Source organism: Microplitis demolitor, chromosome 7 (genome assembly GCF_026212275.2).
Source record: "Microplitis demolitor isolate Queensland-Clemson2020A chromosome 7, iyMicDemo2.1a, whole genome shotgun sequence".
Taxonomy (NCBI): Eukaryota; Metazoa; Arthropoda; class Insecta; order Hymenoptera; family Braconidae; genus Microplitis; species Microplitis demolitor.
In genome coordinates this window covers 14,936,499-14,953,981 of record NC_068551.1, presented here as the reverse complement: position 1 = coordinate 14,953,981, position 17,483 = coordinate 14,936,499, and the positions used below count along the sequence as shown (strand labels likewise).

Genomic DNA, 17,483 nt, shown 5'->3' with positions numbered 1-17,483 from the left:
AGTTTTATGCATTATGGATTGAATACAAAAATTTTCTTGGGCCGAAAAAAAATTTTTTTGGGCAAGAAATAATTTGTTGCGCCAAGTAATTTTTTATAGTTCTAAATACATTTTTGTTTTCAATTTACAATGAAAAAAATTTCTCGGAGTAAGTAAAAATTTGCTTTAGGCAAGTAAAGAATTTTTGCGTCAACGAATCCTTTTTTTTCTCTGTACACTCTTTTGGCTTTGAGAAGCTCCCTAAAACCAAAAGGGATATTATGAATAATATAGCGATATTCAGTGACATTCAGTCATATTTAGTAATAAAATAATTAAAACTAAAATATTAATTTATTTAAAGAAAATAAATACGATCATCTTTTTTTTCGCGTAATTTAACTGTAATTCGAATGATATAGATAAATTTTATTTATTCTCTTAATAATACACGGAAAAAAAAAACAGGTGCTGCAACAGGACGCAGTCCTGTGGGAGCAACAAGATTTTCCGTGTATAGATTATTATATTTATAAATATGTCCTAAAATAATTTAATTATTTTGTTACTCTTTACAATTTTTTAAAACATAAATTATTTAATGATTAATAATTAATGAAATAGAATAATTGATAAATAAATCGATTATATTTTAATCAACAGTTGGAAATTTTGTTTTTTCTCGTAATAAATAAAGCTATTTCTAATTTTGTGTCTTTCCATTTTATCTTTTTGAGAAAAATGCACTCTTTAATTTCTAATTGTCACTTTTTTAATCATTGAGTCTAAGCGATATTTGAAATATTATAGTGAAGTTTAAATTTTACTATTCTCGGAGTATTTTTTTTTCTTGTGCAAATGAGCATCTCAAACTTTTTAAGCTTAAAAACAGTTGTATTAGGGCTGGCGCGCAGGGTCAGCTGGTTGTCGCATATATTTTTTAATAGTCTCATTAAAGTGATTTACGAAGAAGAAATAAGAGCTGAGGATTTACATATAATCGTTATTTTATTTTTCTTCATACTCGTCGAGGTCATTAAGATCAGTAAAAGTACTTTAAGGGAAGGGATACAATTTTTATCAATCACATAAATTGTCATGTGGATTCCTTTGATCCTCTGCAATCTTCAATAGCAGATAGTTAAATAAAAATTTTATGAATACAATATATTATGCAGTTATCTTGGAAATTATTTTTTTAAATAAATTAAATCGGTCACAAGAATAATTATTAATTAAAAAAAAAACATTTTTTATTGAAGTGAAAAACAATTTTTATTCCATTGAAAACAAAAATAAACATTTATAAAATATAAAATGTGTCATCAGGTTCAAACAAACGCAAAGTAAAAATTTACGACCTCTCAGAGGCTCATGAGACTGTCAATTAAAAATTATAATAACATGATAAATTTGCAAATTAATAAGACTTCTTTAGACTCTTAATAAAACTACAAAAATTATCATGTTAAAAATAATAAAAAAGTTTTTTAAATTATTAAACTTTTGATTTTAAACGTAATGAGTTGGGGCAACATATACAGATGAAATCACGGGTTGTGCGTTGTGTACAATGCTGTGGCCATGATTTGAAACAGTTTTTTCAGAAACAACATGAGTTGGTACTGATTTGTAGTACAAATTTTTATGTTCAACATAAGGGACAACAGGTACAACAGGAACAGTGTGAACTACGGGCGCACTGGGGTGTACAACTGAATTTCCATGAGATTCAATTGTTTTTTCGTGTATACTATAAACTGGTTGAGATGCGGCTAGGTAATGGCCACCAGTATGAGGGTATTCTGCAACCGCCACAGCAACAAGAGCAGCAACAACGAACTGTAATTATACCATAAATTAGTAACTGTTAAAAAAATCTTAAGACATATATGAAATAATACGAGTTCGAATAAAAAAAACGTAATTTTCATTTATACATACCAACTTGAACATGATTAATTTTTTAAGTACGTCTGTTACGGCCTCGAGAACCTTCTGACTGATCTTTTCGGTCCAGATATACAGCTTATATACCTTGTCCACTTCTATTGGTTGTAGAGGCCTTCAAATGCATTCGAAATCCACCATAGAGATTTAAATGTGATAATAGTACTATTCTACCTCTCTCTGTTCATTGTGTCTCTTAATCATCATGATGCCTCCTTCCGTATTATTTATTTATTTTTTTTCAAGCAGTTCATTTAACTGTTATGTCATTTACAATTATGAAAATTTATTATTTTTTAGCCTTGAACAGATTAGACACGTCAGGAAGAAGTTGTTAAGAATATTTTTGCGAGTAGTCATTAGGTTGATGAATAGCTAAATAATTATTATAACATGCGTTGTTCAGAGAGCAAGGACAAAGTTGAACGACTTTTGGTTGTACAGGTATGTATTTAAATATATCCTGATTCATTACATTACCATGTGCAAAATTTTTTTTCTCTAAAATATAAATTACTTATGAATTATGTGCATATGTTTTATTGTAATTTATTTTTTCTTTTATTACATCAGAGAAATATTAAATAAAAACAAAAACTTCAGCACCCACCTATAATAGATTTAAAATTTAAATATATGTAGATTAAAAATAAAAGTTTTTAAAAATTATTCTAGCCTAAATGAACTAAAATGTTAATACTACATTAAATTTTTTTATTTATTTATTACTTAATAATATAAGTCCAAAGTATATAATTTTTTATGAGATTGATTTGTTTCAATCAGAGATATATATTTCTTAATATTTATTTATGACTTTTTATCGCTAAAAGAAATGTTAGTTAAAATCATCGACCTTCATTCGTTAGATCCCTAACCAAGGCCACTTTTGTATTGTTGCGTTTAAATGCACTTTCACTTACTCCTGAGAATTTTTTTGTTGTTCTAATAACATATTACGTCTAAGGCGGTTATTTAGGTAACGAGTTAGTCACATTGATTGAATACAAATGTACTTTTAACAACAACTGAATAATAAATTTCATGACGTGCTGCATGTTTAGAATTTAAACTTGAAAGAATATGGTTGATACTTATAAGTTACGTGAACTTTACTTACAAGTTTTGTAAGCCATAAAATATTAATCAAATTTAATTATGTAATCTAAATAATGTTCTTTTAAGTGATATAAAATGTAAGCATAAAAAAAAATGTTTAGTCATTTTCAAGAAGCATATCAGCGTTTATTTTACATTCCGAAATTTATAATAAAATTTTAATTAACTGTCAATCAAAAATTACTATTGATAAATTTTTTATTAATTTCTCCTACGTGATTCGATAATTATTAATTATTTATGAGTTTTGACATTGTATATACTTTTAAAAAATTTATACGATCATTTACTTATTAAATGATAGCTAGTGCATTTGAGTCAAATTATAATGCTAATAGTAGTATGTGAAACATATATAATGACCAATTCAAAAAAATTTAATGCCGTAAGATGTACGGTGGAGTCGAATTTGAAATTTTAGATGTGTTATTTCCGACGTCAAAAAGCGAGAAATAATCATGGAAATGGATAGGAAAATTCATGGTATTATCCTCATTCATCTCCATCCATCTTCACCCATCCTCATTCATCCTCATAAATTCTCAGTAAATTTTTTATTCATTGTTTCAAATATTATTTTTTTTTTATAAAGGACACACGCTCAAAAGTATTAGTAGGATAAAAGAAGACGCTTGTTAAAGTTTGAGCCCTTAATATTAAAATTAAGTACTCCCTGCTGCGATTTTCTATTTTTCATTTAAATAGCATAGGAAAAAAAAATTTTGAGTTTGGAAATTTATACCTCGGTAGTAGCTTATTGTACAAATAATTTATATTGGAACTATAACGCTCTATAAAAAAGGCTCTTATGATTTTTTGATAAATCAATTTGTTCAACAGTTATTCGAACTTGAAGTCAAATCTGAAACCTCGATTTTCGAAAATCGGGGTGAAAACACTAACTTCCCGAATTTAAAAAAAATTTTCAATTTTCTTGGTGGGAAGTTAAAAAGATATTTTTTCACTTTTTGTACGTCTGTTTTTTTTATACATCTGGAAGAAGAAACAACCTTTTTTTTTTACTCGTGCGGGATAAGTACTAGTTTAGCGCCCTTCTTTCGGGTGTTAATAGCTGTTTGGCTATTTCATTATTACCATTCGACTTAGACGTATTGCAAATATTTATTTGCGTGAGACAAGTAAACTTGTTGCACACAAATTATGTTTGCCACACGGAAATTGACAATAAAAACCGCTAAATTTAGATAAATAATGTCGACTGAATATCAAATAAAAAACACAATCGAAAAAGTGAAGTTTAGTGACAGATAAATCAATTTTCATTAAGAAAGTAAAAAGGAAAATTAAAGAAAAAGTTTCACAATTAGTTTCAATTCTATTGTGATTTTTTCTATTTTGATTTTTAATATTTTACTTTTTATTTTATTATAATTTTTAATTTTAATTTTCGTCTGAAGGTGGGGGAGAGCTTCGCCTCCGAACCCCGCTTAATATTTTTATATAAATTTTAACATCTGTTGTTTCACCTACACACCTACTTCATCATCTTATCACTGCATTGGTAAAAAAAAAAAAATAGTATTTGGAATTCGTGGGCAACCGACATCTTACCAGATTTGTTGCACCCAATATACTATACATGACAATTGTAAACTATTTCTATGACACATAGCTTGCATGTTTTTACAGCTTACGGAATTTAATACAATATCGACACTGTATTCTACAAGAGAAACAATAAATTTTTAACTAAAAAAATTATTCAATGGATCAGCATTAGTATAGTTAAATTGAGCTTTTAGAAGCCCATACTTTTTTAAGCTTTTAAGTAAGTATACAAAATATTTTATTTTGAAGTAATTTTTTTCTCATTAGTCATCGCTTTTACTTAAAAAATTTTAATCAGATTTTTAAACCAAATTGAATAAAAAAAAATTGGAATACTCAAAGGTAGTTAAAATTCACACTAAAATTAATTTTAAAAATAAAAAATGGGTATTTTTACTCTCGTTCATTAATTCCTTAATGTTTAAAGCACCTTCAAAAAAACTCATAGTGCAATGAGGACTTGTACTTCAAATTATTATTAAGATCTTATTATTCAATAAATATATACAGGGTATCCCAAAAAAAGTGTAACAGAGATATAGCGTCAAAGAAAAAAAATATGTAAAATAGAAATGCAATGGGTAAAATATTTGAAAAAAAATCCTGATTATGTCGATAAAAGTGAAATATTTTTATTGAAACTGTAGTATTATCATTGAGTTATAATTTTTCATATTATTTTAAAAATAAAATTTTTTTAAAAATCAATTCATTTTTACAATAATCGTTAAGTTGATAAAAAATTTTTAGCCTTTCCAAAATTGTATTTCCAATCGATTTTTTTAGTGAACGGCGACAAATGCTGGTTGCGGGTAGGTCAGATGGGCTGGATGCGCTGCGTAAGCTGGTGCAGCAACATGTGCAACAGGAGCGGCGTATGCGACAGCTGGTGCTTGATGAATGTGTGCAATTGGTGCAGTGTAGGCGATAGCTGCTGGTGCAGGAAGAATTGGGCTCTTGTATGATACTTTGTAGGTATTTGCGTAGCTGCTGGCAGCCGGTGCAGCAGCAACAACAGGTGCAGCGGCAACAACAGGTGTAGCTGCCACAAGAGGAGCCGCAAATGCAGAACTAGGTTCTGGTGCAGCGGCTACACAAGCGACCAGGGCGAAAAGTACAGCGAACTTGTACATGTTGATTGGCTTATAGACTTGTTCGTACTTCGTGAATGAAGATCGAATGATACTCTAGCTCTGAATCGACGCTGCTTTTATTCACAATCTTCTACCCCAAGCTATCGACGCGTAGTCCCCCATCATCCAACTTTTCTATACAAAATAAACATACATACTTCCTCATAGCCCATTGGCTACGTACCACATCTTGCTGTCTTGTTCTTGAATATTCTACTTTCGTTCATACCAACAACGCAATCATTGCCAAGGACTTCAGACACTCGTTTGCTCGTTTGCACTCGATTTCTACTTTTTGTCAGTCACCACTTAAGAAGCCTTTAGACTTCAATTTATATTTATAATATTAAATAGTGATACAAAAGCTATATTTTGATATTAAAAAATTATTTATTATTCTTTCACAATATGCATCACATATTTTTTTTTCGTATTGAATATTTAAACTTACGATGCATTAATGATCATGAGCATGAGATTATATATTTTTTAATTTCAATTTTAATTTGACTTTTTTGCAGTGAGAGCAAGTACTGTCAAGGCTTTTTTTTTATATATTTATTTGCTGTATTCCATAAATGGTTTGAACGCATTCGACAGCTTTTATTTACCATATAATTTATTTTATCTCGTGATTCTATTTTAAGAAAATACTTGTCTCAATGGTTAAACGATTTGTGATGACGTGGAAGGATAAAAAAATCCACTGAACGAAAATAAATAAAGAGTCAAAATCAAAAGAGTATTGATAGATTTATGAGATAATTATATCTTTATGACGTAAAAGTATATAAATCAGAAAAATATAAATATAAATAAGAGATTCTCATATGAGTAAAGTCAGATAGGAAAAATAAAACAAATTGTATATTATAGTTCAATTAGCTGATTAGTTCTGACAATCTATAATACTTCTAATTGTCGTGACCAGATTTTTTATGAAATTAAAATGTTTTTAAATTTACACTGTAAAAAATCACCGGGGTAAGTCCAAGCGGTGTAGGTGTTAAAATCGGCGGTGTTAAATTTCAACACCGAAAGCGGTGTGAAAATTACGCCGCTACCGGTGTAAATATTCTGTACCGGTTTAAAAAAAAATTCTCCGGTGTTAAAATGAGGCCACCGCGGGTGTAAATATTCTTTACCAGTGTTAAAATATTTTATTTTGTGAATATTTTTACTTCCGCGATCACTATACTTGTTAATAAATTATATTTTTTATTAATTTTCATAAAGAACTGACATTCTTTGTGTTTTATAATTTTTAAAGTTAATACTCCAAGCGGATGCAGTTTACCCCGCTTTTATACACCGATATTTTAATACCGCCGAATTACGCCTCCTACATCGGTGTAATTTCATTTTAACACCGGGTAGAGTTAAGATGAGTCCAATTTTAACACCGCTTTTTTTACAGTGTATTTAAAAAATATAAAAAAGGTAGGGGTGTACGAATCTTGTTCGAATTGAATAGTTAGATTCGATTCGATATTCGAGTTGAATATCAAATGATTGAAATTTCAAATAACTTGAAACCTTCGAATAGTTCGAAATTTTACCGACTTTTCAGTAAATAATATTATTGTTTTTGGAAAATTTAATATTTATGGATTTATTAAATTGAAAAATTATTATATTATTGATATTTGTACCTGAAAATAGCCCATATGATCATAAACTCAATGAACCTGAGATTTAAAAAAGTTCGAACTATTCGAATCTTTCGAACTATTAAGATCTATCGAATCTTCGAGGCGAATCTCGAATCGAATTGTTCGATTCGATTCGACTCGAATAATTCGAAGTTTCGAGTATTCACATACCCCTAAAAAAGGGTATAATAAATCTCTAAAAATTTTTTGCCCACGAAAATTTATAAATATAAAAATTAATTTTTCAAAATATTTATAGCTTCTGTCCAATAGCAAAATAAATTTTTAGAATTTATAATTACATTGAAAAAATGAAAAAATGATGAGCTGTTATAAATTATAATACATAATTTAAATATAAACCAGTTTTTTTTATCGATAAATATTGCTAAAAATTTTTAATCGGAATTATTTTTTAACCAGTTCTGTTTAAAGAATATATAAATATTAAATTTTGCTCCAGTTTTTTTTTCATCTTAATCTTCTTGATATTAAAATATATTTAATATACTTCTTAAATCATTTTTTTTATTCAATTTAAACTTGGTATCCTTCATAAAGTTCATAAAAATAAGAAATATGATATCAAACGAGAATATCAAGTTTATTAAGAAATTGAAGTAAAAACATTAAATAAAAAAAAAAAATAATAATAATAATAATTTTAAATTTAACCGAAAAGTATTTTCATGCATCCTCATAATACAGGATGAACCCTGCTCCACTAATGTTGTTCGCTTTTTACCCTTTTTAGTCTCATCAGGCGTTAATGATATACGTAACAAATTATTATGCAATAATTGTCCTCATATTAGTAAATTGATGTGTATTTGAATTTATTCCTATGCAACCAATACTATTTGTAGGACCAGACTAAAGCCTTGGTACTTGCATAATCCAAATAGAATAAAAAAGGTTAATTTTTAATCGAGATATTATGCATGATAATAAGGTTATAAAGTATTAAAATTATTTTTTATTACCTAAGTCTACAAAATAGAAATCGATTTAAATTGAAATTATATCTGATCAATTATTTCCATAATGCTAGCATTCATAATGGCATAATCAACAATTCATAACTACAAATGTATGTAGGTGTATTTTAAATAATGTAATTGTAAATTAATCAGCTATCAAAAATAGACTTTTCCGAATGGCTCTAAATAGCCTCCGATACCAAATTAATCGTACGTGCTTTTGAAACATTACTGATTATGTATAAACATATAATATACATTGTCACGTATTATTACATCCATAACAGTAAGTCTATTACGGTAGATATATAATCTATTATGATATATAAAAGTTATGAAATTCATTCAAAAAAATAAAAGTAAATAAATAAATTTGTTACATGCATTTATTTACATATGCTCCGGCCGCAGTCTTTTTAGTTGTTGTCATTACTCATGACTTAACAGTTATTTTATAATAAAAAAAAGACATTTACTTAAATAATGTTACCAAAACATGAATTTATAATGTTTATTTAAATTATTATTATGTACTTTTTTATTTTGTATTTAGACAATCGTGCAATCTAAAAATCAGCTCAGGTCAAAAAAAACATTTTTTTAAACCTTGGCCGTGTCAATCTACACATTTGTAAACGCAATAGCCAATAAAGAGATTGTCAGATCTCATGTTACTAAAAGAGAAAGACAAATTTTACAGTTTCATTCCCTTCTCTGTAGTCTAAAATTTTGGGGACTGAAAAGTAGGGGTACGTTAGTATAAAATGACTTGATCACAGAGTTAAAATTACAATTCAATCAAATAACGAACGAATAGTAAGTTATAAAATTTTATAAATTCATCATGTACAAGTTTGTGACTTTGTTGGCTCTTGTGGCTTGTGCTGTTGCTGCTCCTGCACCTGCACCAGGATATCCAGTTGCATACCATGCTGCTCCTGTAGCATACCATGCTGCTCCGGTAGCATACCATGCTGCCCCAGTAGTGCACGCAGCTCCTGCAGTATACCATGCAGCTCCAGTTATTGCTTCAGAACCACTTGCAACCAGTCACGCCAGCTTATACAAAGTTGATAAATCTACAAAATACGTCGCTCATCAACCACTCGTCACCTATGGTCAAGCATACACCTACGCTGCTGCTCCATTGACCGCTGTCCAGTACGTTCACTAAATAATTAAGCCAACTCGAAATTTTGTTTATAATTCTATATGATAATTCAAATTTTATAAATAAAAAATAAAATGAAATTTATATTTCTTCAATATTAAAACTTAGTTATTTTTATTATTCAATACCTTGAAATCTGATATGATTAACAATTGATATTTTTTAAGTAGATTGTATTTCTATAAGAGTTTTACTCAACATAATTTAATACTGATAAAAATAAACTAATATATAAGTTGTGATTGTGGGTATAAAAGCAAGTGAATCTACCTTAAAAAATTATTCAGTCTACGCATTCAAATTGATAAAGTAAGTAACTAGAAAAATATTATATTTAATAATAATTTAAGATGTATAAATATCTTGTCTTTGCTGCTATTATAACCGTGACTGTAGCTCAGTCAGGTTATCTTCAAACATCTCCTTTTGTTTCACAATCTTTTCCTGTTGCAACGAACTCGTATAGGTGAGTTGTAAAAATTATTTTTACATATACTTTTAACGTTAGCATCGTTAACTAAATAAAAATATTTGAAACATTCAAACGTTACCATAAATGTACATTGGTTGATTTATTTACCATGGATTATTTTATTTTAGAGTTCCTAATGCTTTTAATCCTGTTACCATTTACGATGCTTACTCAAATACTCCTGAATTGACTTCAAACAATGGTGATGTAGCTAAAACTTATCCTTATTTTACAGCAAGTTCGTATACTTACTAAAAAATGGAGTACTTATTGTATCGGAAATGTCTACGATTTATATACAATGGCTTGGAATTATAAATGAATAAATAATATTTAGCGAACATACCATTGTTTATTTTATTAATTAATGTAGATACAGATATTTTTTAATAATCTCAAATCTTATTAAACTTAAAACTATTTATGCTAATTTTTCAATTTCGTTATCAGAAACTCTAACCCAGACAGGAAAGTACGACGGGCCCGGGCTTGGCTCAGGCTTGGTTCACTTATGTTGAACTCTGGGCCAAGTTTGTAAGCCAGCCTTGTTCCAGCCTTGGTAAAAGTCTAGAATGATAACATCGTGCCAAGCCTGGTTGCCAGCCCTGACCCATGCTTGCTTGCCAGACCTGGCCCATGAATCGAAAAAATAAATAAATTTAATTAAAAAAAATTTTATTATTATATAAGTACTAGAGTTTGTGATCATTAACGTTCAAACTATTGAAGTGAGGTAAGTGACGTGAAAATAACTCGGTGAGAATTCTGCTGGGCTCGGGAGGCGAACTGCCGTTCTTCTGATTGCTGTGGGTTTGAACGCTGGCTACTGGACAAACCCACTGATGTTAAATTGAAAGTTTTATATGTTCTACTTGTTCATTTTACTACAACCCCTCGGTTTTATGAAATAAAAAGCAATTTAATTAATATTTTCGATTAAGAAAAAAATAAATAATAATTTCATATTATTTGTATTATGATTACATAATTTTTAAAAATAAAATTTATTAAATTTAATTGATTATTTATCAAGAACCCAGCTTAATTATCTTACTCTACCGCCATTATTAGAAATAACATTTATTATAAAAATTCATGAGTTATTTCTTAATTAAATTAATTTTTATAAGTAAAATTATAAAATTACGGATGTTGATTGCAAATAATAACAAACAAAAATATTTTTTAGTTATTAATTGTAAATAATTTTAATCAGAATGTTAAAATATTTATTCATTAAAACTTATTTTAATTCAAAAATAATAATTATTAATAAAAAAACAATAATAATAAGATGATTGGATAATTAATAAAAAACTTAGATTAGCCAATTCTGGCCCAAGGATGGGAAACTATAGGTATACCCGAACTTGGATAATACTACCTTGGCTCAAATTTGGGTTGCTATTGAATGATCAAGGCAGAGGAACCCAGTCTTGGCCCAAGCTCGGGTAATCATTGTAATGGCCAAGATTAGGTTACCAAGTCCTGGCCCGAGCCTGGGTCACCACTGAATGGCCAAAATAGGAGAACCCAGTCCTGGCCCAGACTTGGGTAATGATTGGAATGGCCAGGATTGAGTAACCTTTCTCGACCCAAGCATGGGCCAATATAGACGTGCCAAAGCTAGGTTCCCCAGTGTTGAGCCGAGGATGGCCCCTTAGTTCAACTCTAGCAGCTTTTGCATGGGCGAATTCACTCCCAGACTTACAGTTTAGTAATCTCATATATAGGTTGAATAGTGTGATGGAATGAGTAAAATGTTCTAAAAAAAAAAAACGAAAAATTTAATACAACTTACATCGGGTTTATTTATGAGTGATGTCATAAGGTTATTATATGTAAATATTGTATGTAAATAAATTGATTTAGAAAATACTTCAAATTGAAATATTTTTTATCCATTACTATAAATGATATTAATTATTTTTTCTTTTTTTTTTTAATTATCTTACGTTTATTAATCTGTACAGAAGACTTTAATACATGCTTTTCTTTCAACATTTTTTTTTATCCTATCGGTATATTACGTTATAGTAATTTACTATTGTTTATTCTAATAAGGCCATTAGCACCGCCTTCACTTTCATGCTTTGATGAGTAATTTAATGGCATCGGTTATTAGTCGATTAATAATATACGCTCACACATTTCACGGCTTTATATTATGTCTATTAGTAAATTACCCAAAGTCAAATGTGAGTTTGTATGTAGTATGTAATTTTTGTATAAAAATGCATCAAGAATTGATAGAGAGAAAAATACGTAAATAAAATGAAGTGAAGAAAATTATAATTTTACTACCGAAAATTAAAAAAGTTAATATTGCTTTAGTAAATTACAAGAAATTTTTTTAAGGCCAAGTGTTCATTAATTTTATATATATTTCAGATAATAGGAAGATAATATGCATTTGAGGTATCACAGGGCACCTTAATAGATTGAGGAAAAAGGATTTTTTTTTTAACGAAAGTATGAATTCATTTTGAGTAACGGAATATCCAGGGTAAAATACAATATTTAATATAATGAAAAAAAAAAAAAAAAAAAAAAAAAAGAAACTTTTTGTAGTACTCTTTCGTGCCTAAGTCACCCTAGGTAAATACTGTAACGGAAGTGAACGAAAGTTCATATTGCCTTATCTATTACCGCCGTTTATTGTGGTGTTATTATTTCTAATTTAAGTATGTTGTTATTGTAATATAAGTGATTAATAATTATGTTATCAGTTATTAGTAATAACTTATTACAATATATTCATGTATAAGAAAGAGAGCGGAGAGTGGGGAGGGCAAGATGATCTCCTATTTCATAATAATAACCTGTCTCTAAAAAATCTTTGAAAAAATAGTTCACGGGCGCAAATTCACTAATCGAGGCAAATTAAACCCATGACAAAAAATTTCAAATTTCATTTCCGCTTATTTTGTTGTTTGCTAGAAACAAAATTTTCATTCTGTATCTAGTACACTGTAAAAAATTTGTGAATGAGTGAATGCGGATTAAATCCGGAGTGAATGCGGAGTGAATGAATTTTTAATTATTCACTCCCCTCGGAGTGAAATTCACTTCGAAGGGGAGTTATCGCGGAGTAAATATTTTTTTATTAATTTAATTCCTCCGGAGTGAAATTCACTCCGGAGAGGAATTTTAAAAATAGAATTAATAAAATATAACTCCACTAAATATAATCGAAGTAAAAACTCGCGTATTACATTACTGATCAGCTGATACGCACACACACACGCACACACATATTCGGGGACACACGCACATACAAATTCGCACACATGCACGCACGCACACATTCACACACACGCACACATTCGCACACGCGACACACATACCCGAACGCACACATTTGTACAGGTGCACACACGCATGTAACCATGCGATCAGACGCACACATTCGCACACACACACACAAACTCGCACAAGCACATACTCGCACACACTCTGTTCAACAGTTTAATATTAACTAATATAAATTCATTTTAATTTTAAAACTCCGGAACTTCGAGTGGCAGAGTGAATTCGGATTTAATTTCACTCCGGATTCACTCTGGATTTTTTACAGTGTACACAGAAAAATTATTTTGATTTGAAATGCTGTGGTGTATCTTAGTTGTGATAGTAAATCCGGATCATGTTGGCCACGAGCAAAAATGAAAGTAAACACATACAAAACTTACTATATAATATGATTATTGCAAAATTGACAACCATTATATCACAAATTACTGCAACCATTGTAAATTTTACTATGGTTATAGTAATTTATGGATGTACTTATTTCAATTCCCGTCAAAAAGCCACTATGGTCAGACTTAATTAATATATATATTAATTAAGTCTGACCATAGTGTCATATGATAATAGCATTTTAAACCAAGAATAATTTCTCCGCGTTAGTAACCAACGCTATTAAAAAAATCGATCTGTCGGTTGACCCTGCGGGCCAGCCCCAAAATTTCCCGCATATTTCGAGCTCCTTGAGCTCGAAAAATTGTTGCAGGTACATTTTCGAGCTCTTCGAGCTCGAAAATACTTTTGTATCTTTCTGTTTTCGAAAAAAAAACGTTTTTTACCATTTTTTTTTCAAACGATATCTCCCAAACAAATAAACCGATTAAGACGGTTAAGGTGGCAATCGACGCGTTTTATTGAGTTCTACAACTGGTCAGATTTTGAAATTGATTTATTGAGTCGTTTTTGAAAAATTTCGAGAATACTAAAAAAAATTTTGTTTTTAATTCTTTCGACAACGGTTTCTCTTGAACGAATTAACCGATTTTGATGTTTGAGGTAGCATTCGACGCGGCTTATGAAGCTGCAGAGTCCAGTTAATTTTAGAATCAATCCATCGAGCGGCACATAAAAAATTATCCAAAAAAAACATTTTTGAAAAAAGTTTATTTTTGAAATATCTCTGAACGAGCCCTGCCGATCGAACTTAATTTTTTTCAGCTTTTAGATATTGACAAGCCCCGTCAAATGACACCTTGAAAATCAAAATCAGTTCATCCGTTCAAAAGTTACAGATATTTACATACATGCATACATACACTCTGACATCATCGTGAAATTAGTCAAGATAGCTTCCTAGAATATCAAAACGTCAAGATCTCCTAGAAATTCGATTTTCCAAAATCGGACTGAAATCAATAACTTCCCGAATTTTTGAAAATTTGCAATTTTCTTGGCGGGAAGTTAAAAAAAGCTCAAACAAATAACAGGAAAAATTATTTAATTCAGATTTTTATGTTCTTTGTTTTCATTATTCATACTCAAGTTTTTATTTTACAACAAATATTAGTACTAACACTGTAAAAAATTTTCGGAGTGAACGCGGATTTAATCCGGAGTAAAATAAAATCCATATTAACTCTGAATTCGCTCCTGAATATTAACAGTGCATAATCCACTATTCAATGATTTAATTCATCAACGGTTAGTATAAATGATGTTTTGTAGAAATACAAACAATATGCACGAAAATTGAAACCCTGTACGAAAAAAAAAATTGGCGCTGCAACAGGACGCAGTGCTGTGGTAGCAATAGGACAAAATCCTGTTGCAGCGATAGGATTTTCATGTTACAGCAACAGGAAACATCCTGTGAGAGCAACGGGATAAAATCCTGTTGCAGCAACAGTAAATTTTTTTCCGTGTGTGAAATCAATAAAATAAGGAACAAGTTTCATGTACCAATTTTTTATGTCAGTATAGTAAAATTTCAAAATTTGAAAAAACATTCAGTTTAGAAAAAGTTCAAATTATGAAAAAATTTTAATTTTAAAATTGGAATTTTTTTTTTAGTTTTTAAATTTTACTATACTGACAAAAAAAATTAGTACATGAAACTTGTTCCTTATTTTATTGATTCCACAGAAAAAATCCTTTTACTGCAACATGATTTTGTCCTGTTGCTGTAACATGAAAATCCTGTTGCTGCAGGATTACATATAACAAAGATTTTAAAATTTACTTACTTTTACAATATGCAATGATACATAATTTAATTACAATAGTACTTATTTATTCACTTTTTAGCAGTTACGAAAATTTTGTAAAGTCTTAACATTTAACCAAGCAGAAAAATAAATATTAGAATGTAAATTTATTTTCATAAAGTAATTAGTAATTTTCCTTAAAAAAAAGTATTTTCTTGTTAGAACATAGTTCATACTTACTTTTCTGAATTAAAATAAACGAAAAAATGATGATTCCCAATGTAAATGCGATAGATTTTGAACAAAGAAAATTTTGTGGAGAATATCTTCAAACTTCGAGTTATAAATATATTCTATTGATTATCATTAAGAAAACGAGTTATTGAACCAAAATAAAAAATTAAAAGTATCTAGTGATCTTAATTTTATAGGATATTGATAATAAATAACAATTAAATAAGATGAATGCATGTTTTATTGTACAAAAAAAATCAAATCATTTTTCACCATAAAAATAAATAGTTAAAGTTGATACAGATAAACTTGTTGAAGTTGTTTAATGATGAATGATAGCTGTGTGGGCGACAGGAACAGCTGCATGAGTAATATGAACTGGATGTGCGATTATTGGTGCAGCCTTGATAACTGGAGCTGCGTGCAGAACTGGAACTGCCTTTACTAATGGTGCAGCAGGAACGACTGGAACGACTGCCTTGGTTACTGGTGCACGGTAGCTGTTGGAACTCGAGTAGCTCACTGGAACAGAGTGTACAGCAACTACAGGAGCTGCAGCAACAAGATGACCAGGTTGAGGTGCAGCAGACACACAAGCAACGAATGCAATCAACACTACAAACTTCAGCATGGCTGATAACTTTTTTTTTAGTATTACTTTAAAGTAAAGAGTTAAATGTTCTTCGACTCAGTCGGTGACTGTATGATGCTTCTTTCGGTGACGACCGCTCTTTATATATCCCCAACAAAACCCGGTCCTTGTAGCTTGAACCTTCGACATTAATATATGTATGTTAAAATTGCTTTCAACTTTAAAATAAATGAACAAAAAAAATGGCCCAACGACCCTCAACATGTATGAGTTGATGTTGCATGACCTTGGATCCCGAAGAGAGATCTCTCTAACCTGTCTCCATTTAAGTATAATTCAATGCTTGAGGGCTGCCCGATTAAAAAGTCCATCTCATCGTACAGATTATTATCTTCCGATCATTATTATTAAATATATATATATATATATATATATATATATATATAAAAATCATTAACGAAAAATTATATTAATATTGTCAAATAATTGATGTTCAAAGTTAAGATATATTTTTAATATACAAAATTGTATATCATATCAACATATACTTCAAAGTTGGTAATTTTTGATCTTGTCTATTATAAGTATGTTATGATGAATAGACCGAATCAGATTATATATACCACCCAGATTGACGAAATAAGTCATAATATCAATTTATCTCAATCTCAAAATGACACCAATTTCTACCGTGTATCTCTGTTCCACTTTCAACATCATTGTACCTACAAAAGTTGTGCAATCCTTGAGCATAACATTATTTTCATATGGTGTATAAACTGGTCCACCCATTAAATCTTCTGTTGATGACAAGCTGATCGCATAAATTTTTTGTTGGAATAAAGAATGGAAAAATTAATAAATAATATTTTTTTTTTATTTAAAAATCACAATATTCTTCTTTTATGGTTAAAACAAATTCGTTCAAATTTTTTTTTCAAAGTAAATAACAAAAAGTGTCTTTTCTCAAAATAAATTAATATTAAGAATTTTTATAATTTGAAGTTTTTTTTTTTGCAATTTGCTTAAAACGTAGAATCTTATCAGTGTCCTATTTTGTATGATGTTCTTGGCAACATAATACATCGATTTTAGTTATTATCATTTTATTAGAAATTCGTAAAAATATTATTTTTTTTTTTGCGTTTTTTGCTTGGTCTAATAAAAAAAAAGTAATTA

The 17,483-nt window shown here is 29.3% G+C and overlaps 1 protein-coding gene across 1 annotated transcript; it reads right to left on the bottom strand.

Annotated features, from left to right (window-relative positions):
* Positions 1-1,224: 1,224 nt before the first annotated feature.
* Positions 1,225-16,429, bottom strand: LOC103568972 (larval/pupal cuticle protein H1C). The gene is made up of 4 exons (XM_008546030.2): positions 16,047-16,429; positions 5,409-5,804; positions 1,924-1,986; positions 1,225-1,821 (listed from the first exon to the last, which is right to left on the bottom strand). The coding sequence occupies exons 1-4, from the start codon at positions 16,341-16,343 to the stop codon at positions 1,492-1,494; spliced, it is 1,086 nt and encodes a 361-aa protein (XP_008544252.2). The 5' UTR covers positions 16,344-16,429; the 3' UTR covers positions 1,225-1,491.
* Positions 16,430-17,483: the final 1,054 nt, after the last annotated feature.